The following is a 19,264-nucleotide window of genomic DNA, read 5'->3' as shown; positions in this document are numbered from 1 at the left end:
CATCAATTGATTGCCTCTGGTACATGCCCCGAAATGGGGGATCAAACCCACACAACCTAGGTATGTGCCCTGACCACAACCTTCCAGCATAAGGGACAATGCTCCAACCAACCAAGACATACTAGCCAGGGTTGAAAAGAGCAAGTGTTGACAAGGATGTGGTACCACCACTTGGAAAGCAGTTTGAATATATATATATATATAATCCTCATCCGAGGACATTTTTCTATTTTTTGTTCAGATAGAGTGTGGGAGGGAGGGAGAGAGAGAGAGAAATATCGACGTGAAAGGGACACATCGAGTGGTTGCCACCCGCACAACCCAACCAAGGCCAGGGACAAACTGCAACCAAGGTACGTGCCCTTAGCGGGAACCGAATCCGGGTCTCTCTGGACCGCAGGCCAATGCTCTAAACGCTGAGCCAAACCGACCAGGGTGCAGTTTGCCTATATTAAGTATGAAGATGCTTTATCCTTCAATTCACCTTCTAGGGACAATGGTGTGTTATGAGAACCAATTATTAATTATTCAAGTATTTAGGTATTTTGTGAGCCAGTATTAAATAGTAGCTTGAAATTAGCCATGATGGGAGTATTTACACCATAGAAATCTGCAAATACCACAAATCCAGGTTTGGGTTTTTGGTTTTTTGTTGTTTTTTTAGATCCCATTTACCAGAATACCACAGGGACATAGAGAAACTCTCATGCATAGGTACAGAAAGGTATTGTAGAAGAAACATTCAGAATCTACACTGTGTTGAAGTTTATTAGGGTGTTAATTTCAGGACATGATTTTTATTTTAAATCCTCACCCAAGGATATTTTTTCCATTTATCTTCAGATTGAGTGGAAGGGAGGGAGGGAGAGAGAGAGAGAGAGAAACATCAACGTGAGAGAGACACATTGATTTGCTGTCTCCCGCATGACCCTGATCAGGGCCGAGACTGAACCACAACTGAAGTACGTGCCCTTGACCAGAATCTAACCCGAGACTCTTCGGTCCATGGGCCAACACTCCAACTGCTGAGCCAAACTGGCCAGCGCCAGGTTATGATTTTTATTAGATCATCACCAAGGTATAAATAACATCATAATTTAACTTTAGTTTGAATTTTTCAATTATTTCCACATTCTTAACTCTCTATGTAATTATTTTAAAATATTTTTTTTAAACAGTAAGAAAGTGTATTATTTCACATAACAAGAAGCCTAAGCTGGAGTGACTCCCTGGCTGGTTAATTTGTTGACCATTCAATGTCTTTAAGTTGCTTGGTTTATTCTCCTTTCTACTTTGTCGTCTCTGGCAAGCTCCCCTCATTTAACAAGATGGCTTCAGTGATGCCAGATGGTAATACCCAGGAAAAAATAGCTGTTTCTTCCCATATGTGTATTTTCATCAAAGAAGAAAACTTGCCCTAAAGTCTCCTCATAGATTTCCCCTCAGGTCCCATTGGTCAGCTTGAATAATTTTAATAACATTCCATTACATTCAAATTTTGTCATAGGATTTAAGTAGTTGTTTTCAAGGCTTACTCTTAACATACAAGTTAAATTTTTAAACAAAAAAAGAAAAACCCTAGTGTCTCACATTGACAAAGCCACTCATTATTTTAGATCCGGGCAAAAATCATAAGTAATTTAGATAATTTTCACCAAAATTATCTCAGTAAAGTTCATGTACTTTAAGTGTTTAAGAATCAACTTTCATTCAGATCAGTGCCCTATTTTCTGACAATTTAATGTATTTTCACAGATTTGGAACTTTAACCTTGACGAGAGGTATAAATGCTATGATTATCTTAATGTCAATATTATGTTTAAAAATAATCTTGCCTGAGGTAAAAGGATCTTATATATAAAAGCCATGCGTTTATGACTAGGGTCATTTACATTTCTCTTGCATTAACTCTATTTTGACATGCTTACTCTTGAGCACGGGTAAACGCAAACATACGGTTATTATAGCCAACTTCCTTCCAATTCCAACCTCATTTTCTGCTGCAAACACCTAGGGGAACTAGGAGGTCCTCCAAGTCATTCACTAAATATGAAAAAGGACTGAGGGCCAAATGTATTAATTTACTAATGAGATTTACATGTGTAAGTACAAAGTATAGATTCTGACAGCTTATAAGAAAAAATGTCCTATATACCCTGAATCCAGATGTATGTCTACCTATAATAAGTAAAGTTTCTAGCCCTGGCTCAGTTGGAGTGTTGTCCTGCACACCAAAACGTTTTGTGTTCAATTCTGGTCAAAGTACATACCTGGGTTTAGGGTTCAATCCCTGGTCGGGGCCCATATGGGCAATTGATGTTTCTGTCTCACATTGATTCTTTCTGTCTTCCCCTTCCTTTCTCTCTAAAAATCAGTAAAAACATATCCTCGAGTGAGGATTTTTTTTTTCAAGTAAATTTTCTAAGGTAATCCTGGTTATACTATGAAAGAATGGCTATTTTTTAAAGTTATTTTGCCCTGGCTTGTGTGGCATAGTTGGTTGAGCATCTTTCTGTGCACGAAAAGGTCACCTGTTCGATTCCCTGTCAGGGCATATGCTATGCCCAGGTTTCAGGATTTATGCCCAGCAGGGGGCGTGCAAGAGGCAGTCCATGGGTGGTTCTCTCGTTGATGTTTTTTTTTTTTCTCTCTCTCTCTCTCTCTCAAATCAATAAAAACATATTTAAAAAAAATAAATCCATGTAAATTTATTTTTGATAAACTGCTTTATCAGACTTAAATCATGAAACTTTTCCCTTGACATGATTTCAGCTGCATTTACAATTGACAGTATTAACTTAGCTAGCAACCTGGAGATTAGTGACCTGTACGAATGTGCTCACTACTGGAGAATACCAAACACTTTTCATAATGCCAATCAGAGCTGAAGGGGAAAAACTTACAAGTGGTCTTTTTTTGCAGTCGTAAGAGAAAATGTGCTACTTTAATAATTCCTTTTAAAATTTAATTTAATTATAAAATTACATACACATAGTAGAACTCCAAACAGTAGAGAATGGTATACAATAAAAATTAAAAATATCACTTTCCCCAGAAACCCTATATTTCACTCCCTGGAGGCATGCATGCATTGTAAATAGTTATTTTTGTAAGCTCTCAAATATATTCTATGCATAAGCAGTCATATAAACACATGCTCTTTTTCTTTAACCAAAAATTAAATTTAACTAAATACCTTCTCTACTAGCTTTTAAATTTTAATAGATCTTGAAAAGTATTCCAAATCAGCACATACAGATTTATAATTCATTGATTCAATAGATAGTCCAGTGAGGGCAGCAAAAGTATATAAGTTGAAAAACAAACAAGATAGCCCAGCTGGTGTGGCTCAGTGGCTGAGCGTCGACCCATGCACCAAGAAGTCGCTAGTTTGATTCCTGGTCAGGACACATGCCCAAGTTGTGGGCCCAATCCCCTGTGGGGGGCATGGAGGAGGCAGCCAGTCAATGTTCGCACTGATATTTCTCTCTCTCTCTCCCTCTCCCTTCCTCTCTTTCTAAAATCAATACAGAAAAAATATTGAAAAAAAAAAAAAGATAATTACAGATTATGAAGGAAACAAAAACAGAAATGATTAGTAGTGGGCCACCTTTAGACAAGTGAGGCAAGTGTGGCCACACTAAAAACTTGGCATAAAAGCTGAGATCAAAAAAAGGGGCTTTCTGCCCAATAACGAGGCTCCCTGAGATGTACATTGTCGTCTGCCCCTCAAACCAAGCCATGGCAACTGTTGGGACTCTATAAAGAAGATTGACAACGAAAGGAGGGCAGTGAAGTAACACTCTGTGGCCAATGGGATTTATTGTGAGGTTAACCTCCCTGTGGTGGGGCTTGAAACCTACGTTGAAAGACGTAGGGGCGGGGCTAAAGGGGTGGGGCCTAGACAGCGACAGGCGGGGCCAGATAGGGGAGAGGCTAACGGGGTGGATCTGAGAAGGGGCGTTACCAGAAATCTCTATAGCTGAAGGAGAGGTGATGGAGAGCATCTTCTTAGAGACAGGCTCTGTGTTGGGGGCGGGGCTGTTGGAGGCGGAAGCCACACAGAGGACTCTGGCTGGTCTGCCCTAGTCTAGTTTGGCCTGGTTAAGTATCTTCTCTGAGGCTCACACTGCCTTATGTTCCCCTATTAAAACTCTGATCAGGCTGTGTTATCACTGCTTACATGGCCCTTTCATACCCCAACCTCCCCGGACTGATGGCTGCTGGGGGTGAAGGATCATGCAGGGCCTAAGTCGGGTCTCGCTGGGTCCCCAGCATTGTTGAACAGGGGACTTGCACATGGGAACTGTTTATAAATGTTTGATGAATGAGTGATTAAATTAATAGTGGGCCCAAGACTCTTCAACAGGAAACGGAAGGGCGGGGGGTCACTCCAACTGGGGAAGATATGTAGGGACAGTCACTGACAGCAGGCAAGACTTAGCAAAAAGGACATGTTTTCACTCCAAGATGCAGGGATTGGCCCAGCAAGGGTGAGGCAGGGAAGTACCCTATCACAAGAGGTGACATCATAAATTCAGAATTGAGATTGATAATTGGGAACAGGAGGGCTGGGACCCAGAGTGGGGCATTCCAGGACCTTCTAGGGTCTAGATCTCAACCTTTTAAATAGTAGAAAGTTCTGTATGGTTTGGGGAGCAATGGCTGACATCCCTTTGCTCCCTGTCCTTGTCCATCTTTCTCTGCCTTTCTGCACTGTCTCATTTACATTTTGTCCCTGTCTATACTTTCTCTGCTACTATAATACTATTCCTCTGCCTCTTTATGTCTTCCCTGTCTCCCTCTCTTACAATCTACATTGTATCTATGAAAAATCTGCAACTGTTAAGAAAAGCCCCAAAACATATAAATATTTCTAAAAACTCAGGTGGTAAAAAAAAAAAAAAAAATGCATTCTGTCTCCCTCACAAGCCCATAGCCCCCTCCCTCATATTCTTTTTTTCCCTCCTCCTCTTCCTCCTCTCCCTCCTCCTCCTTCTCTGAAAGAACAGATCTTTACTTCCTTCCTTTAAAAGTCAGCTATGGCCCCAGCTAAGTCAGTGGATTGAGCATCATACCATGAACAGGAGGTCACTGGGAGGTCACCAGTTGATTTCCCGTCAGGGCACATGCCTGGGTTGCCTCCTCCATCCCCAGTAAGGGGCGTGTAGAAGGCAACCAGTGGATGTTTCTCTCTCATCAGTACTTCTCTCTCTCTCTAAAAATCAATAAAAACATTTTAAAAAATCAAAAAAAAAAAAAAAAAGGAAAGATGCCAGCCATTCAAAAATCTGGGACAAGAGTATTTATTACAGGCAAAAACAAAGGTCTTGAGATATGTAAATTACTTGGTATATTCTAAAAAGTAAGAGTAGCCCCTGATTGGGTAACTCAGTTGGTTAGAGCATTGTCCTGATACACCAAGGTTGTAGGTTCGATCCCCGGTCAGGGAACATAGAAGAATCAACCAATGGTCCTGCCAGTGTGGCTCAGTTGGTTGGGCATTGTCCCATGCACCAAAAAGTTGTTGGTTCCATTGTCAGTCAGGGTTGTGGGCTTGATCCCTGGTAGGGGCATGCAGAAGGCAGCTGATTGATGTTTCCCTCTCACATCAATATTTTTCTCTTTCTCCCTCTCCCTTCCTCTCTCTCTAAAAATCAATAAAAATATTTTTTAAAAAGAATCAACAAATCAATATTTTAAAAAGAAACAACAAATCAGTGTTTCTCTCTCTCTTCTTTTCCCTCTCTCTAAAATCAATCAATAAAAATAAAATAAAAACTAAGAGTAGGCCAACATGACTGCTGAGTAGTCAAAGAGGGTAAGCAAGAGATGAGATAAGCCATGTGAAGGTGTGGATCTTATCTTTTAAAAATTTTATTTTATTTAGTTATTTTTTTATTTATTATTAATTATTTTTTAATCTTTACCCGAGGATATTTTTCCATTGATTTTCAGATAGAATGGGAGGGGGAGAGAGAGAGAGAAACACTGGTGTAAGATACATCAGTTGGTTGCCTCCCACACGACCTCAACCAAGGCTGGGGATAGAACTGCAACCAAGGTACTTGCACTAGACCAGAATTGAACCTGTAACTCTTTGGTCTGTGGGCCATCACTCTAACTGCTGAGTCAAACCGGCCAGGGCTTATTTTATTTTTATTGTGGCAAAGTATATATAAAATTTATCATCTTAAGTGTGCAATTCAGTGGTATTAAGTACATTCACAATCCATGCCCTGGCTGGTTTGGCAGTTAGAGCATCAGCCCATGGACCAGACAGTCCTGGGTTCGGTTCCTGCTAAGGGCACGTACCTCAGTTGCGGTTTGTCCTGGGCCCTGGTTGGGGTTGTGTGGGTGGCAACCAGTCAGTGTGTCTCTCTCATGTCAATGTTTCTCTCTCTCCCTTCCTCCCTCTCTATCTGAAGATAAATGCAAAAATGTCCTCAGGTGAGGATTAAAAAAAAATTACATTCACAGTCCATTCACAAATAATCACCACTATCCATTTCCAGAACTTTTTCATCATCCCAGAGACTCTGTACTCATAAAACAATCATTTCCCATCCATTCCACCCAGCCTCTGGTAATCACTCTTCTACTTTATACCTCTATGAATTTGCCTCCTCCAAGTGGAATTTGCCTCCTCTAAGTATAATTATAGAATTTGTCCTTTTTGTCTGGCTTATTTCACTTACTATAATGTCTTCAAGGCTCATCTACAATGCAGCATATACCAAAATTTCTTTCCTTTTTAAGGCTGAATAATAGTCCATAGTGTGTGTGTGTGTGTGTGTGTGTGTGTGTGTACACATATATATATCACATTTTGTTGATCAATTCATCCATTGATGGACATTTGACTTGTTTCTACCTTTTTACCATCATGAATATTGCTGCTGTGAACACTAGCATGCAAATGTTTGTTTGAGTCTCTGCTTTCAATTCTTTGGGGTATATAACCTGAAATGGAATCGATGGATCGTAGGGTAGTTCTGTGTTTAAATTTTTGAGAAATTGCCGTACTGTTTTCTATGGTGGCTGCACCATTTTACATTTTTAGCAGCAACAGTATAAGGGTTCGAATTTCTCCACATCCTTGTCAACACCTGTTATTTTGCTGTTGACTTTTTTATAGTAGGCACCCTGATGGGTGTGAAGTGGTATCTTTCATTATAGTTTTGATTTACACTTCCCTAATGGCTAGTTAAATTGAGCACTTATTGGTCATTTGTAGATCCTCTTTGGAGAAATATCTGTTTGTGTCGTTTGTCCAGTTTTGAACTGGATTGTCTATTGTCGAGTTGTAAGAGCTCTTCACACATTCTGGATATTAATCCCTTATCAGATACATGCTTTGCACATATTTTCTCCCATTTCATGGATTATGTATTTACTAGTATCTTTGGATGTATGCAAATTTTAATTTTGGTGAATTTCAATTTATTTATTTATTTTCTTTTATTGCATTTGCTCTTGGTGGCAACTCCAATGTGATAAAGATATTCCCCTATGTTTTATAACAGTTTTATAGTTTTAGGTCTTTGATTTGTTTTGAGTTAATTTTTGTATATAGTAAAAGGTAAAAGACCAACTTTATTCTTTTGTGTGTGGATATACAGTTTTCCCAGCACTATTTGTTGAAAAGATTGTCTTTTCCCCATTGAATGATCCTGACTCCTTTTGTCAAAAACCAATTAACCATATATGCAAGTGAATATTTTTTAAGTATAATGGGAAATTACTGACATAAAGGTTATGTCAACCCTGAGTTTCTATATTGACTTTATTAAGTCCCTTTAAAGGTGTTAAGTTTGAAGGGAAAGGGAATTCTAAATTCCCAAAAAAATCCCTTTACTAAGAAGAGCTGAGCTTAAAGCAGTAAACATTAAGTTTTGTATAGGAATAGTTATCTCAAGAAATGACTTAAAAGAAGTTCCCATTAGAGAGGAAGAAGAAATACAAAGGCTTCAACAGAAAAAGAAAGAAAAAAGAAAATAAAAGCTCAAAATTAGGCTATGTTCATTACCTGCCTCCACCTTCAGCATTGAAGATGGTGAAATAAGAAACTATGAGTGTGGAGTTCAGAGGTGAGATGTAAGTTTGGGTAACATTAATATATGCTTTCATCAAAAGAAGTGAGAGTGGATACTGGACAGTCCAAAATTAACACAGAAACTGGAAACTGTTTCTATGCTAGTGGAATTGGTAAGAGAGATTGATGAGCCAGAAGAGAGAGGGTAGCTGAAAGAACCATTCTTTGAGGAGAGAAGGTCAGGACCAAGAGTCTTGGATAGGAGGAGGGATACTCTGGCACAATAGGACAGAAGGAGAAAGTGGCTGCTAATGCCCAGAGGGGTGCAGGTTTGATGGTGAGTTCCTATTTAGTGGATGCTATTTTCTCAATCAAGAGGACAGAATGTGCCAGTTATCAATTTACTGTCTTTCATCTCCAGATCTACCCCTCATTACCTGCTCTATGATAATGGAGCTACAGCATATAAACATTTCTCCTTTGCCAAGAGCATAATGTTAAGGTTTGTCGGTACAGGGTGCTGAAGGGAGATTGCAGGAGGAAGGAGCTTCTCCTTCTGGTTGGGGTTTTCTCCTCTCACCAGGCTCTAGCAGTTCACTGTGGCCAGCTAGCTGCACATAGCAACACAGGGGGCAACTTGCTTCTCTACCATTCAGTGAGTCACAAAATCTGGAGGGGCCGCAACCAAATCTCTTCCGTGCTAGCTCTGCCTTAGGAGTGGCAGCTCCTTATATCTGCTACTTTTATATTATAGTCTTTAGAATTTTCTGTTTCTCTTAATAGATAATCCCTTGTTATAGTTAATAATTCTTTATATTAACGTTTTCCTGTTTAAATTACTGTGTGGTTTCTCTCCCTTAAGGAATCCTGACTAAAATAATAAGTTATCAGCTAAGAATGAGGGGGAAGGGAAAGAGGAGATTTGAGGAGAGAGAGATGGGCTGAAATAGCCTGGAAGAGGGGGTAAATATACTTACCAGGCAAGAGTAGGATTTTCATTTCATTGTATGGAGGTATTATAATTAACTTTACCAATCTTGGACATTTAGGTTATATAAAATTAACACGCACAGTGGATGTACACTCTTGTCATCTACCTATTTCTTATGCTTTTGGAGACATTTATCTTTTCTTTCTTTTTTACTATTGTGGTTGCTGACTCCTTGAAAAGACCAACAAGATAATCTATTGATAAAGCAAAGCCAAGTTTATTGCTTATCACAAAAACTTGTAACAGCCCTGGCCGACGTGGCTCAGTTGGTTGGAGTGTCATCCCATACACCAAAAGGTCAAGGGTTCAATTCCCAGTCAGAGCACATGCCCAACTTGTGGGTTCAATCAGTGGTCAGAGTGCGTACAGGGGGAAACCAATAGATATTTCTCTTTCTCTCTCTCAAATCAATAAAAACATATCCTCAAGTGAGGAGTAAAAAATACAAAAAGCTTGTAATGGAGGGAGGAATAATAGAAGGGAGACCACTGCCTTGACAGAGTCTTTTTTTTTTTTAATCCTCACCCGAGGACATTTTTCCATTTTTTGCACAGATAGAGTGGGAGGGAGAGAGCGAGGAAGAGAGAGAGAGAGGAAACATCGACGTGAAAGGGACACATCGAGTGGCTGCCACCCGCACGACCAACCAGGGCCGGGGACAAACTGCAACCGAGGTACATGCCCTTAGCGGGAACCGAACCCGGGTCTCTCCGGACCGCAGGTGGATGCTCTAACCGCTGAGCCAAACCGGCCAGGGCTTGACAGAGTCTTAATAGCATCTTAGAACCAGGGAGGGCAAAGGCGGGATATTTATGAGGTTTTTGAAGGTCTGGTTTAGGATGAGTCTTTTGATGTTGTACTGGATTTGGGCAAAATTCATGACATAATCCACCTAAGCATAGCTAGTGAGGGATTCAAAGTGAATGCTGGATAGAAACGCTTATTTTATGAGCCTAGTTGAGTGATCTATGGTCCTGAAAAGAACATATTTATTCTCCTGAGGGATAATTGAGTAGTTCTATGGTTGGGGGAAAAATGATTTTCCATAAGTTTGAGTAAGTAAATTATCTTAGAAATAATACCTGAAGTCAAATCCATAAAAAGAAAAAAACAGACAAATTGGATTTTATTAAAATGAAGAATCTGTTTCTTTGAACGTTACTGTTCAGAGAATGAAGACAAGATATAGTCTGGAATAAAATATTTGCACATGCTATCTGATAAAGATCCTGTATCCCAAATACATAAAGAACCCTCAAAACTCAATAATAAGAAAATAAACAACTCAATTTTTTAAGTGGGCAAAATATTTGAATAGATATTTTATCAAAGAAGATATTCAGATAACAAATAAGCATGTAAAAAGATACTCATTATTCTTTAGAGAACAGCAAATTAAAAACACAATGAAATACCACCACACACCTATTTGAATGTATAAAATAAAAAGACTGGCTTACCGCCCTGGCTGGTTTGGCTCAGCGGTTAGAGCGTTGGCCTACAGGTCTGGAGAGACCCGGGTTCCGTTCCATAGCACGTACCTCGGTTGCAGTTTGTCCCCGGCCCTGGTTGGGTCATGTGGGTGGCAACCACTGGATGTGTCCCTTTCACGGCGATGTTTCTCCCTATCTCTCCCTCCCTCCCATTCTGTCTGAACAAAATATCGAAAAATGTCCTCGGGTGAGGATAAAAAATAGAAAATAAAAAAAAGACTGGCTTACCAAGTGTTGACAAGAATGTAAAACGAGCCATGGTTGCTGTGTGGCTCAGTTGGTTGGGCATCGTCTCATGCACCAAAAGGATACAGGTTCGATTCCCCAGTCAGGGCAATTTATTAAAAGAGACTTTTATTTATTTATTATTATTATTTTTATCCTCACCCGAGGATATTTTTCCTTTTTTTTTTTTTTTTTTTTTTGTACAGATAGAGTGGGAGGGAGAGAGCGAGAGAAACATCGACATGAAGGGACACATTGAGTGGCTGCCACCCGCACGACCAACCAGGGCCGGGGACAAACTGCAACCGAAGTACGCGCCCTTAGCGGGAACCGAACCCGGGTCTCTCCGGACCGCAGGCCGACGCTCTAACCGCTGAGCCAAACCGGCCAGGGCTATTAAAAAAGACTTTTAAAGACGTTTATTAGAAGAGACGATTCCCAAACCAGGTTTTGGGCTTGATTCCCAGTAGGGGGCATGCAGAAGGCAGTCAATTGATGTTTCTCTCTTCTCCCTTCCTCTCTCTCTCTAAAAATCAATAAGCTATTCTTTTTTTTTTTTTTTTTTTTTTTTTTATCCTCACCGGAGGACATTTTTCCATTTTTTGATCAGACAGAGTGGGAGGGAGAGAGAGAGAGAGAGAGAGAGAAACATGGACGTGAATGGGACACATCGAGTGGCTGCCACCCGCACGACCAACCAGGGCCGGGGACAAACTGCAACCGAGGTACATGCCCTTAGCGGGAACCGAAACCGGGTCTCTCTGGACCGCAGGCCGACGCTCTAACCGCTGAGCCAAACCGGCCAGGGCAATAAGCTATTCTTTAAAAAAAAAAAAAAAATGAAACGATTGGTACACTCAAGCACTGCTGATGGGAATGTAAAATGTTATAACCACTTCGGAAAACAGTTTGGCAGTTTCTTACAAAGTTAAACATATACCTACCATGCCATTCCATTCCTGGGTATTTACCAAGAGAATTAAAAGCACATATTCATACAAACACTTTATTTATGAATAGTCATAGCAGCTTTATTTATAACAGCCAAACACTGGAAACAATCCAAACATCCATCAGTGGGGCAATGGATACACAAATTGTAGTATATCCATATATGGAAACACTACTCAGCAGTAAAAAGGAATTAATTGCTGTTACACACAACAGCATGGATCTCAAAATAATTATGCTGAGTGAAAGAAGCCAGACAAAAAGGAGTACATACTGTATAATTCTATTTAAACAAGTTAGAATTCATTTTCAGACCCTCCTCTACACTGTTCAGTAATGGTGGCTCTTACAGCTGCCCACCCAGTTGTAGGCAAAGGTTTGGTGGAGGTGGCTGCCCAAGTTGCAAAATTAGGTTGTATTCCTAATATTCACCCAGGAGTCTGTCTGTGATGGCAGGCTGAAGCCCAATCCATGACTTGACAGAAGAAACAGAACCCACTTGGGACCCCGAACAATTTTAAGCTCCTGTAAAGCATTCAGCAAAAACTTATATAGAGAAGAATCCTTTAGTAAAGTGAATATAATCACAAATTGTATTGCTGGGTTTAGATTTTCATACCATGTTTCTTGGAGGCAAATGTAATTTATGCTAGAATTTCTATTAATTTCTTAGGTGTCCAATTTTTAAAGAACTGATAATGTGTCTTTTACTGATGCAACTATTTAATTATATGCTTTCATGTGTGTTCTTTCTGGCAACAAAATCATCAGCCTGTCTTCTCCAGGCTAAGCCTGGTGTGTTGCAGCCAGGGCTCTATACAATAATTGAGAGAAACAAGAGTAATACAGGTGTACCTTGGAGATATTGCGGTTTGGGTTAGAGACAACTACTGGCAATAAAACCAGTTGTAATCTACTTTTGCTGGTGGAGGGTTCTGCTTCAATTTGTAGAAAATGCAACGTCTGTGGCCTACGATAAAGCTGTATGCCTATAAAACACAAAGCAGAAAAATCAATAGTAAATTGCATGTTCATAAACAAGGCAGTCGACTGCTTTATGAATACCTTTTTTAACCTTCTACTATTATTATCAGTAGAAACAGTAACAGTGGCTATTGCTATATCAGGGAAATACCATTGCTCCTTTTTCCTGATAACTAGTTCTTCTGTGTGAAGGGATCGATACCCTTCATCTAAATTGGGATGTCCAATACCAGCAGTTGTTTGGACGATGTGAGGGAAAAGGCCAAGCAAAGTACTAGGAATGGGAGTCCCGTTTTAGAGCACCGTTAATGCTGGCTCCGACACGTAACAGGCAAGTTAATCATGTACATACTCAGTGAAGTGGCTCGAGGTGCAGTCCTCATGAGCCTTGAAAGCCCCCACGGGAGTACCACAGACGCCTCAACAGAACCTTGAGGGGTGTGCTGCACGCCACCGGAAGTCCAGAAGTGGGGGAAGAAGGCGATGGTCGAGGCCGCGCCCCCTACTCCGCCGCGCGCTACACTGGCAGGGGCGGGGCCAGGCCCGGAAGGGGCGGGGCCACCGCAGTGCATAAGAGCCTGCCGCGGCAGTAGTCTTTCTTTTCCTTTCGGCGGGCGTCGGAGAAGTCGCTTGATACTTCCGGCTATGCGGGTCAGGCGGGCCGGGCGACGGTGCCCTCGGGCCGGTTGCCAGTCATTTCGAGGTGGGAGTCTCCTTGATCTCAGCCCCTTCTCTCTTTCTGCTGGGAACCCCACCCCGTGCAGGAGCCCATGCCCACCTCGGGGCCCTCCGCTTATAGGGCCCGCGCCGGTGCCTCCGTTCCGGTAGTCTCCGTCCCTTGCCCGGGTGTAGCCTCTGCCTTCACCCCAAATTGACGCGGCCACGACTTGCCTCGTCTGTTCATTGGCATTTTGTGAAGAACCAACCACCTGGGAGTCTTAACCGGCCCTTAATCTACGTTGGTTTCGACTGTTCTCAGCTCAGCAACTAAGGGCCTATGGTTCAGTTGGATACGAGGCGGCGGGAAGGTACGGCCGGTGGCTTCGTGCTCCGCTCGGGCCTTCGCGGGGACCCATTTTCCCTGACTTCGTGTGCGGCCTAGAAGGTGGCAGTGTCCCTTAAATGGGCAGTACAGCCTTAATAAGGGGTCATTTTTTAAAGGGGCAGGGGATTCTTTCTTAAATATTAAAACCTTTACTTAACTGTACTTTGTGATTGATAATTTAATTGTCAAGAGCACATTGACTTGACACAGTGGAGCTACCTCCCACTGGGTATCTAGCCCCCAACCTGGGCATGTACCTTAACAGAGAATCGAATTGGGACCTCTCAGTCCACTGAGCCACACTGGCGGAGCTTGAATCCTGTTTTAATTAAGTGTTGAAATTTTAGATTTTACAAATATAATGAGGATGCACTTAAATCCCGCAGCGTGCTATATCCATGCGTTTTCCTATCCTTTTACTCTTGTCTTTCATCCTTCGGTGCCCATCATCTGGATTTTGTCTAGTCATTTGGTGTTTTGAAGGGAGTAGGATGGGTAGCAGTTTTATACATATGCATTACTAAACATTTTTCTTGTTTTAGGCTTTAAACAAATGGTACTGTGCACACTGTAGTTGTCAGTAGCCCTATGCATCACATTAAACTGGAACTTTCCAAATTGCAATTATTCATAACCAATATTTTGTTCCTAATATTATGTGAAATATTCAGTATTTCAATACTTGAAAATGATCAATTGTTTTGCAGGGTACAACATTTGATATGCTTTCATAAATCATTTCAAATAGCTCTCTGATTCAATGATTTATGCTCCTTTAGGACAAGATCTGTGGCCCTGGCCATGCCCTTTGCAGTACCTAGGTGTATTTTCAGGCAACTTGGGACTTAATCTCTGCTCTCAAACTATATTATATTTGCCGTTGTAATGCTTTCAGTTGGAGGTCTGCACACTTGATTTTATATATTTGACCTTTAACCTGACTCATATCTCATCCTTGTCAAACTGAGACAGAAAAGCAATGGCTGAGTACTCATTAGGACAATCATGTCTTAAAATCAATACTTCCACAGTAGATATATCCACTATTTTTTCCTGCAAATGCTAATGAATCCATTTCTAGCTTGGAAAGATCATTTATGGGATTATTAGGGCCTAATCAGTCAAAAGGACTAACACATTCTCAAATCATTGTAGAAATTAAATTTTAGGTTTATCACTTTTGACTACCAAAAGTAGAATTAGGCAGCAAGTACATTCTTGTGTTAAACAGCAAATAGAAAATTAATATATTACATGGTCTCAATGTTAGTAGTTTTTAAAAATTGGTCATTCAGGAAGCTTGCAAGTATGGTGTGTTTATAGGGTTCCTGATAAGGAAAAAACTTAACTGGAATGGGACCATTCCTGAATATATAAGGTGCCAAACAGGTGCAAGTACAAATAAAAATTACAATGAAATACTAATTTCCAGGTGCAACAGAACCTGAGAGTTGAAGATGAATGAAGGTTGAGGATGACCAATCCCCTAGGAACACAACTGGATGTTACAACAAGGTACCAAAAGTTAACGTTAAATTGTGTGCTTTTTAAAAAAAATGTATTTGGTATTCTTGAACACTACCAAAAGTGAAAATTTTATTTAACTGGCACAATGATGACTTAAATTACTTTTTGCCGTTTACCCAGCTGAGAGTGTCTTTGAAGAAATAATTTAAGACTGAGATGCCAGTAGTCTATATTGAGATTATGTGAATACAACTATAATGCAATTTTTTTTTTTAACTAAAATCTGTGAAATGTTCTTTTGGCATATAGGTAGCTGCAGATGAATGAACACTCAAGTTCTTAGCTGTGGTGTTTAAGAATTCTTTGTTGCCTCAGGTAAGTAATTATGATTTATCATGCATCTACTGATCATTCAAAAGGGCTGGGGCCAGTTCCTGTTACTTGCCTTTGTTAGGGGTATGATTTCCTTTGTGTTTGAGTACAGAATGATTTTCACTATTGGTTTCTGATTTCCCCCCCACCAGCTGTGGCATGTGACATTTTGGAAGGAAAAACAAAGAATTGGTCAAGAAGACATGAATTGAAGCAAATGATGAAAAGTAATATTTTATTTAACATTGATCAACTCAATAAAATTATGGGGAAAATACATATTTGGATATTTTTAATTGCTGGGCAATAAAATCTGTTTTCTTTAAAACATCGTCTTTAAACGGCTCTGTTCTCAGTCACTAGTCAGACTTGTTTTTAACATACTTTAGGGGACAGTACGTTAACTATCTTATTTGTGGATAGTATTCTACTTGAGGTGGTAGGCAGCTGGAAAGATATTTTTAGGAGCTCTGGTTCTTGTATTTTTTCTTTCCTTAGGGGGTTTCTAGAGAGGTCCTAATCACTGCATACTAGATAGATATATGGGCCCTTATCCATGGTTTCAGTTACCTACAGTCCAAAAATATTAAATGGATAAATCCAGAAGTAATTCTTAAGTTCTATGTTGCACAGGTTCTGAGTTTTGAATCATTCTTTTGTCCAGCCATTACCTGCCAGTTAAGTTACTTAGTAGCTGTTTCATGGTATCAGTGCTAATTATGTAACTCTTTAGAACTTTTATTACAGTATAATTTTATTAAATCCATTGCTGTGCCAAATTGATAAATTAAGCTTTATCGTAGGTATATATAGGGGAAAAGTTTGCTGCTATTCATATTTTCAGGTATCCACTTGGGGGTCTTGGAACATACTCCATGGATAAGGGGGACAACTATAGTTAGTTATTAGTCCTCTTGTTTCAACAGAAACTTAACACTTTACAATTGTAAAATAGAGGGTATTTTATGGGTCTTAAATACAGTAACATAAGCCACTAAATAAGGTCTTAACACAGTATAAGATTGTAATATGTACTTAAGATTTTTCTTTATTGATTTTAAAGGGAGAGGGAAAGATAGAAACATTGATGAGAGAGCATCAATTGGCCGCCTCCTCCATGTCCCCCACTGGGGATTGGGCCACCAACCTCTTGGTGCATGGGTCGACACTCAACCACTGAGTCACTGGCCAAGTAATACATACTTTTTAAAACTGCTTTCTGAAAACTGGCACCAGTGGATGTTAAATAATGTGGAATGAGTAGGAGATGGTGAATGATGTCCAAATCCTGTAGAGAGAGTTAAGCTCCTTGTACCAATTTCTAAAATATCAATGCATGGTAGTATCTTGCTTAATAAGGTGGCAATTTTGTGGTGACTTCCTTTTAGTGAGTAAAAAGTTCTGAAAAATGAAAAGGATTGGGGGATTTTACAAGTACATTTTATCACGGTGTCCCTACCTTTTCAGAGCAGGTATCTTCCCCCAAAAAATGAAGAATGGGTCTGCAAATTGGTTTGTCTTTTGGCATTCTTTGTAACCAGTTAAGTTTAAAGAGTCAATTATTGCTTGATTTGACTTAAATTGCTGTGGGTTTTTTTTGTTTTGTTTTTTTTTTTAGAGAGAGGGTAAGGGAAAGAGAATCCTTGTGAGAGAAATATCCATCCACTGTCTCCTGCATGCCCCTGACTGGGAATCAAGCCTGCAACCCAGGCATGCGCCCTGACTGGGAATCAAACCAGGATCTCTCACTCAGTCCATGGGATGATGCTCAATCCACTGAACCACCAGCCAGGCTTAAATTATGTTTTTGTTTGTTTAACCTGGTTTATACAAATGGAAACGTTTTTCGAGGCTTTTCTTGACTCATAATTAGGGCTTTGAAACTATTTATGTAATGGTCAATATCTAGTAAAGCATAAAAAGTCCTTAAATATGAGGCTTCTGGTTATATAAATTGTTAAATTTACTCATTTGTCAGTTCAAAAGTGCAAGAGAAAACTTTAATTTGAACTGCTGTTGCCATCTTGTGCCAAATTGAGGCAACTACAGAAAATTTACTTTTTTTTTTATCCTCACCCAAGGACATTTTTCCATTTTTTTGTTCAGATAGAAGGAGTGGGAGGGAGAGAGAGAGAGAAACATCGATGTGAAAGGGACGCATCGAGTGACTGTCACCCGCATGACCCAACCAGGGCCGAGGACAAACTGCAACCGAGGTACGTTCCCTTAGCGGGAACCGAACTCCAGTCTCTCTAGACCACAGGCCAACGCTCTACCGCTGAGCCAAACCGGCCAGGGCAAAATTACCTTTTTTTAACATGGCTTGACTTGAAACATTTTTATCTGTTGCCCAGTGGTATACAGGGCTAGCCAGAGGGTTGTTTTTTTTTTTTTTAAGTATTCTAAATTTTCAATTTCTGCTGTTGGCTTTGAGATTTGAATTAGTGTTTATTCTATTAGCAGTTAATCTGAAGAGAGCATGTTTTATGTTTTTTTAAGGTGGCATTCACAGTATTACCTGAAATATTCAATATCACTCAACACTTTTTCCATTGCTGAAGTAGTAATGAAGAAAATTTCCTTAAGACTGCCTATTCATCATTAGTAAAAATAGCTGTCCCAGGTCCGTATGTAGCAATAAACTGTAGGAGCTGTTGTTGGCAGTGAGTCAGATAGATATCCCTTTGTTCTAAATATTCTTCATTATATAGTTCAAATGGAAATACTGCATTTGGAGCAACACAAAATACAGTGGTACCTAAGTGAAGAAGAAAAAAGTGTCAATGAGATGCTAAATATGAAGTCTCATTTTCAACAAAATACTCTAGTGAAAGGTTTAAAATTAAGTTCTGACCTACTTAATAGAGTGTTTCAATAATCATTTAAATCTGACTTTTGAGAACAAGTAAGTTACAGTAAATGTATACAATGGTTCCAGGGCCAAGGGAAGACATGTTTATATTTTAAAGTTTGGAAACTAGAAACTTACCTCATTGAAATTCCAGTTTTGAAGCTGACAGTGATGTAAGGAGATGGAAAAAATAGGTGGGGTATTGTAAATTAGGGATACACTAATATTTATTTGACAGGTTAAGTTGATCGAGCATAATAAAAGATATTGTACATTTCTCATTTATTAAAACCATTAGCATACAGACCTATGCAATTAAATAGCCTGGAAATAACCCCTCATATATATGGTTAAATGATTCCAACAAATAGTGCTAGGAAAATGATAATCCACATGCAAAAGAATGAGGTTGGTCCCTTCCCTTACATCGTATACAAAATCAATTCAGATCCAAGACCTAAATGTAAGAACTAGAACTAAAACCCTTAGAAAACACTGGGAGAAATGCTTCATGATATTTGATTCAGCAATGATTTCTAGGACATTAACACCAAAAGCACAGGTAACAAAAGAAAATAGATAAATTACACCACATCAAAATAAAAAATTTGTGCATCAAAAGATACAATCAATAGAGAAAAGGCAACCCTTTTCACTTAAGTAGACATTTCTCCAAAGATATATGAATGGTCAATAAGCACGTGAAAAGATGCTCAATGTCACTAGTCATTAGAAAAATGTAAATCAAGCCACAATGAGATACTATCTCACATCCATAAGGATAGCTACTAATTTTCAAAAAACGAAATTGGGACTTGTGCACTGCTAATGGGAATGTAAAATGGTGTAA

The 19,264-nt window shown here is 39.7% G+C and overlaps 1 protein-coding gene, 1 long non-coding RNA gene and 1 other non-coding gene across 9 annotated transcripts in view; 2 read left to right on the top strand and 1 right to left on the bottom strand.

Annotated features, from left to right (window-relative positions):
• Positions 1-692: 692 nt before the first annotated feature.
• MCMDC2 (minichromosome maintenance domain containing 2) overlaps positions 693-19,264 on the bottom strand; it is a 61,255-nt gene continuing 42,683 nt past the window's right edge. For 4 of the 7 annotated variants that reach the window (XM_036264261.1, XM_036264263.1, XM_036264264.1 and 1 more), the window contains 2 exons: positions 18,082-18,321; positions 693-703 (listed from right to left, as the gene is read on the bottom strand). In XM_036264261.1, the coding sequence (XP_036120154.1) occupies positions 18,155-18,321 (167 nt within the window). In that variant the 3' untranslated portion in view covers positions 693-703; positions 18,082-18,154. Of the gene's footprint in view, positions 704-16,771; positions 16,965-18,081; positions 18,322-19,264 lie in introns of those variants that run through there. The other 3 variants (XM_036264262.1, XM_036264265.1, XM_036264266.1) reach the window with 3 other exon arrangements.
• LOC118631722 lies at positions 13,278-15,889 on the top strand. The gene is made up of 4 exons (XR_004959891.1): positions 13,278-13,382; positions 15,157-15,239; positions 15,501-15,566; positions 15,716-15,889. It is a non-coding gene; the product is annotated as an uncharacterized LOC118631722 (long non-coding RNA).
• LOC118631919 lies at positions 15,328-15,415 on the top strand. The gene has a single exon (XR_004959918.1). It is a non-coding gene; the product is annotated as a small nucleolar RNA SNORD87 (small nucleolar RNA).

Source organism: Molossus molossus, unplaced genomic scaffold, assembly GCF_014108415.1.
Source record: "Molossus molossus isolate mMolMol1 unplaced genomic scaffold, mMolMol1.p scaffold_m16_p_16, whole genome shotgun sequence".
Classification (NCBI taxonomy): domain Eukaryota; kingdom Metazoa; phylum Chordata; class Mammalia; order Chiroptera; family Molossidae; genus Molossus; species Molossus molossus.
Note: the sequence above shows the minus strand (reverse complement) of the source record. Positions and strands in the feature narration are given on the sequence as shown.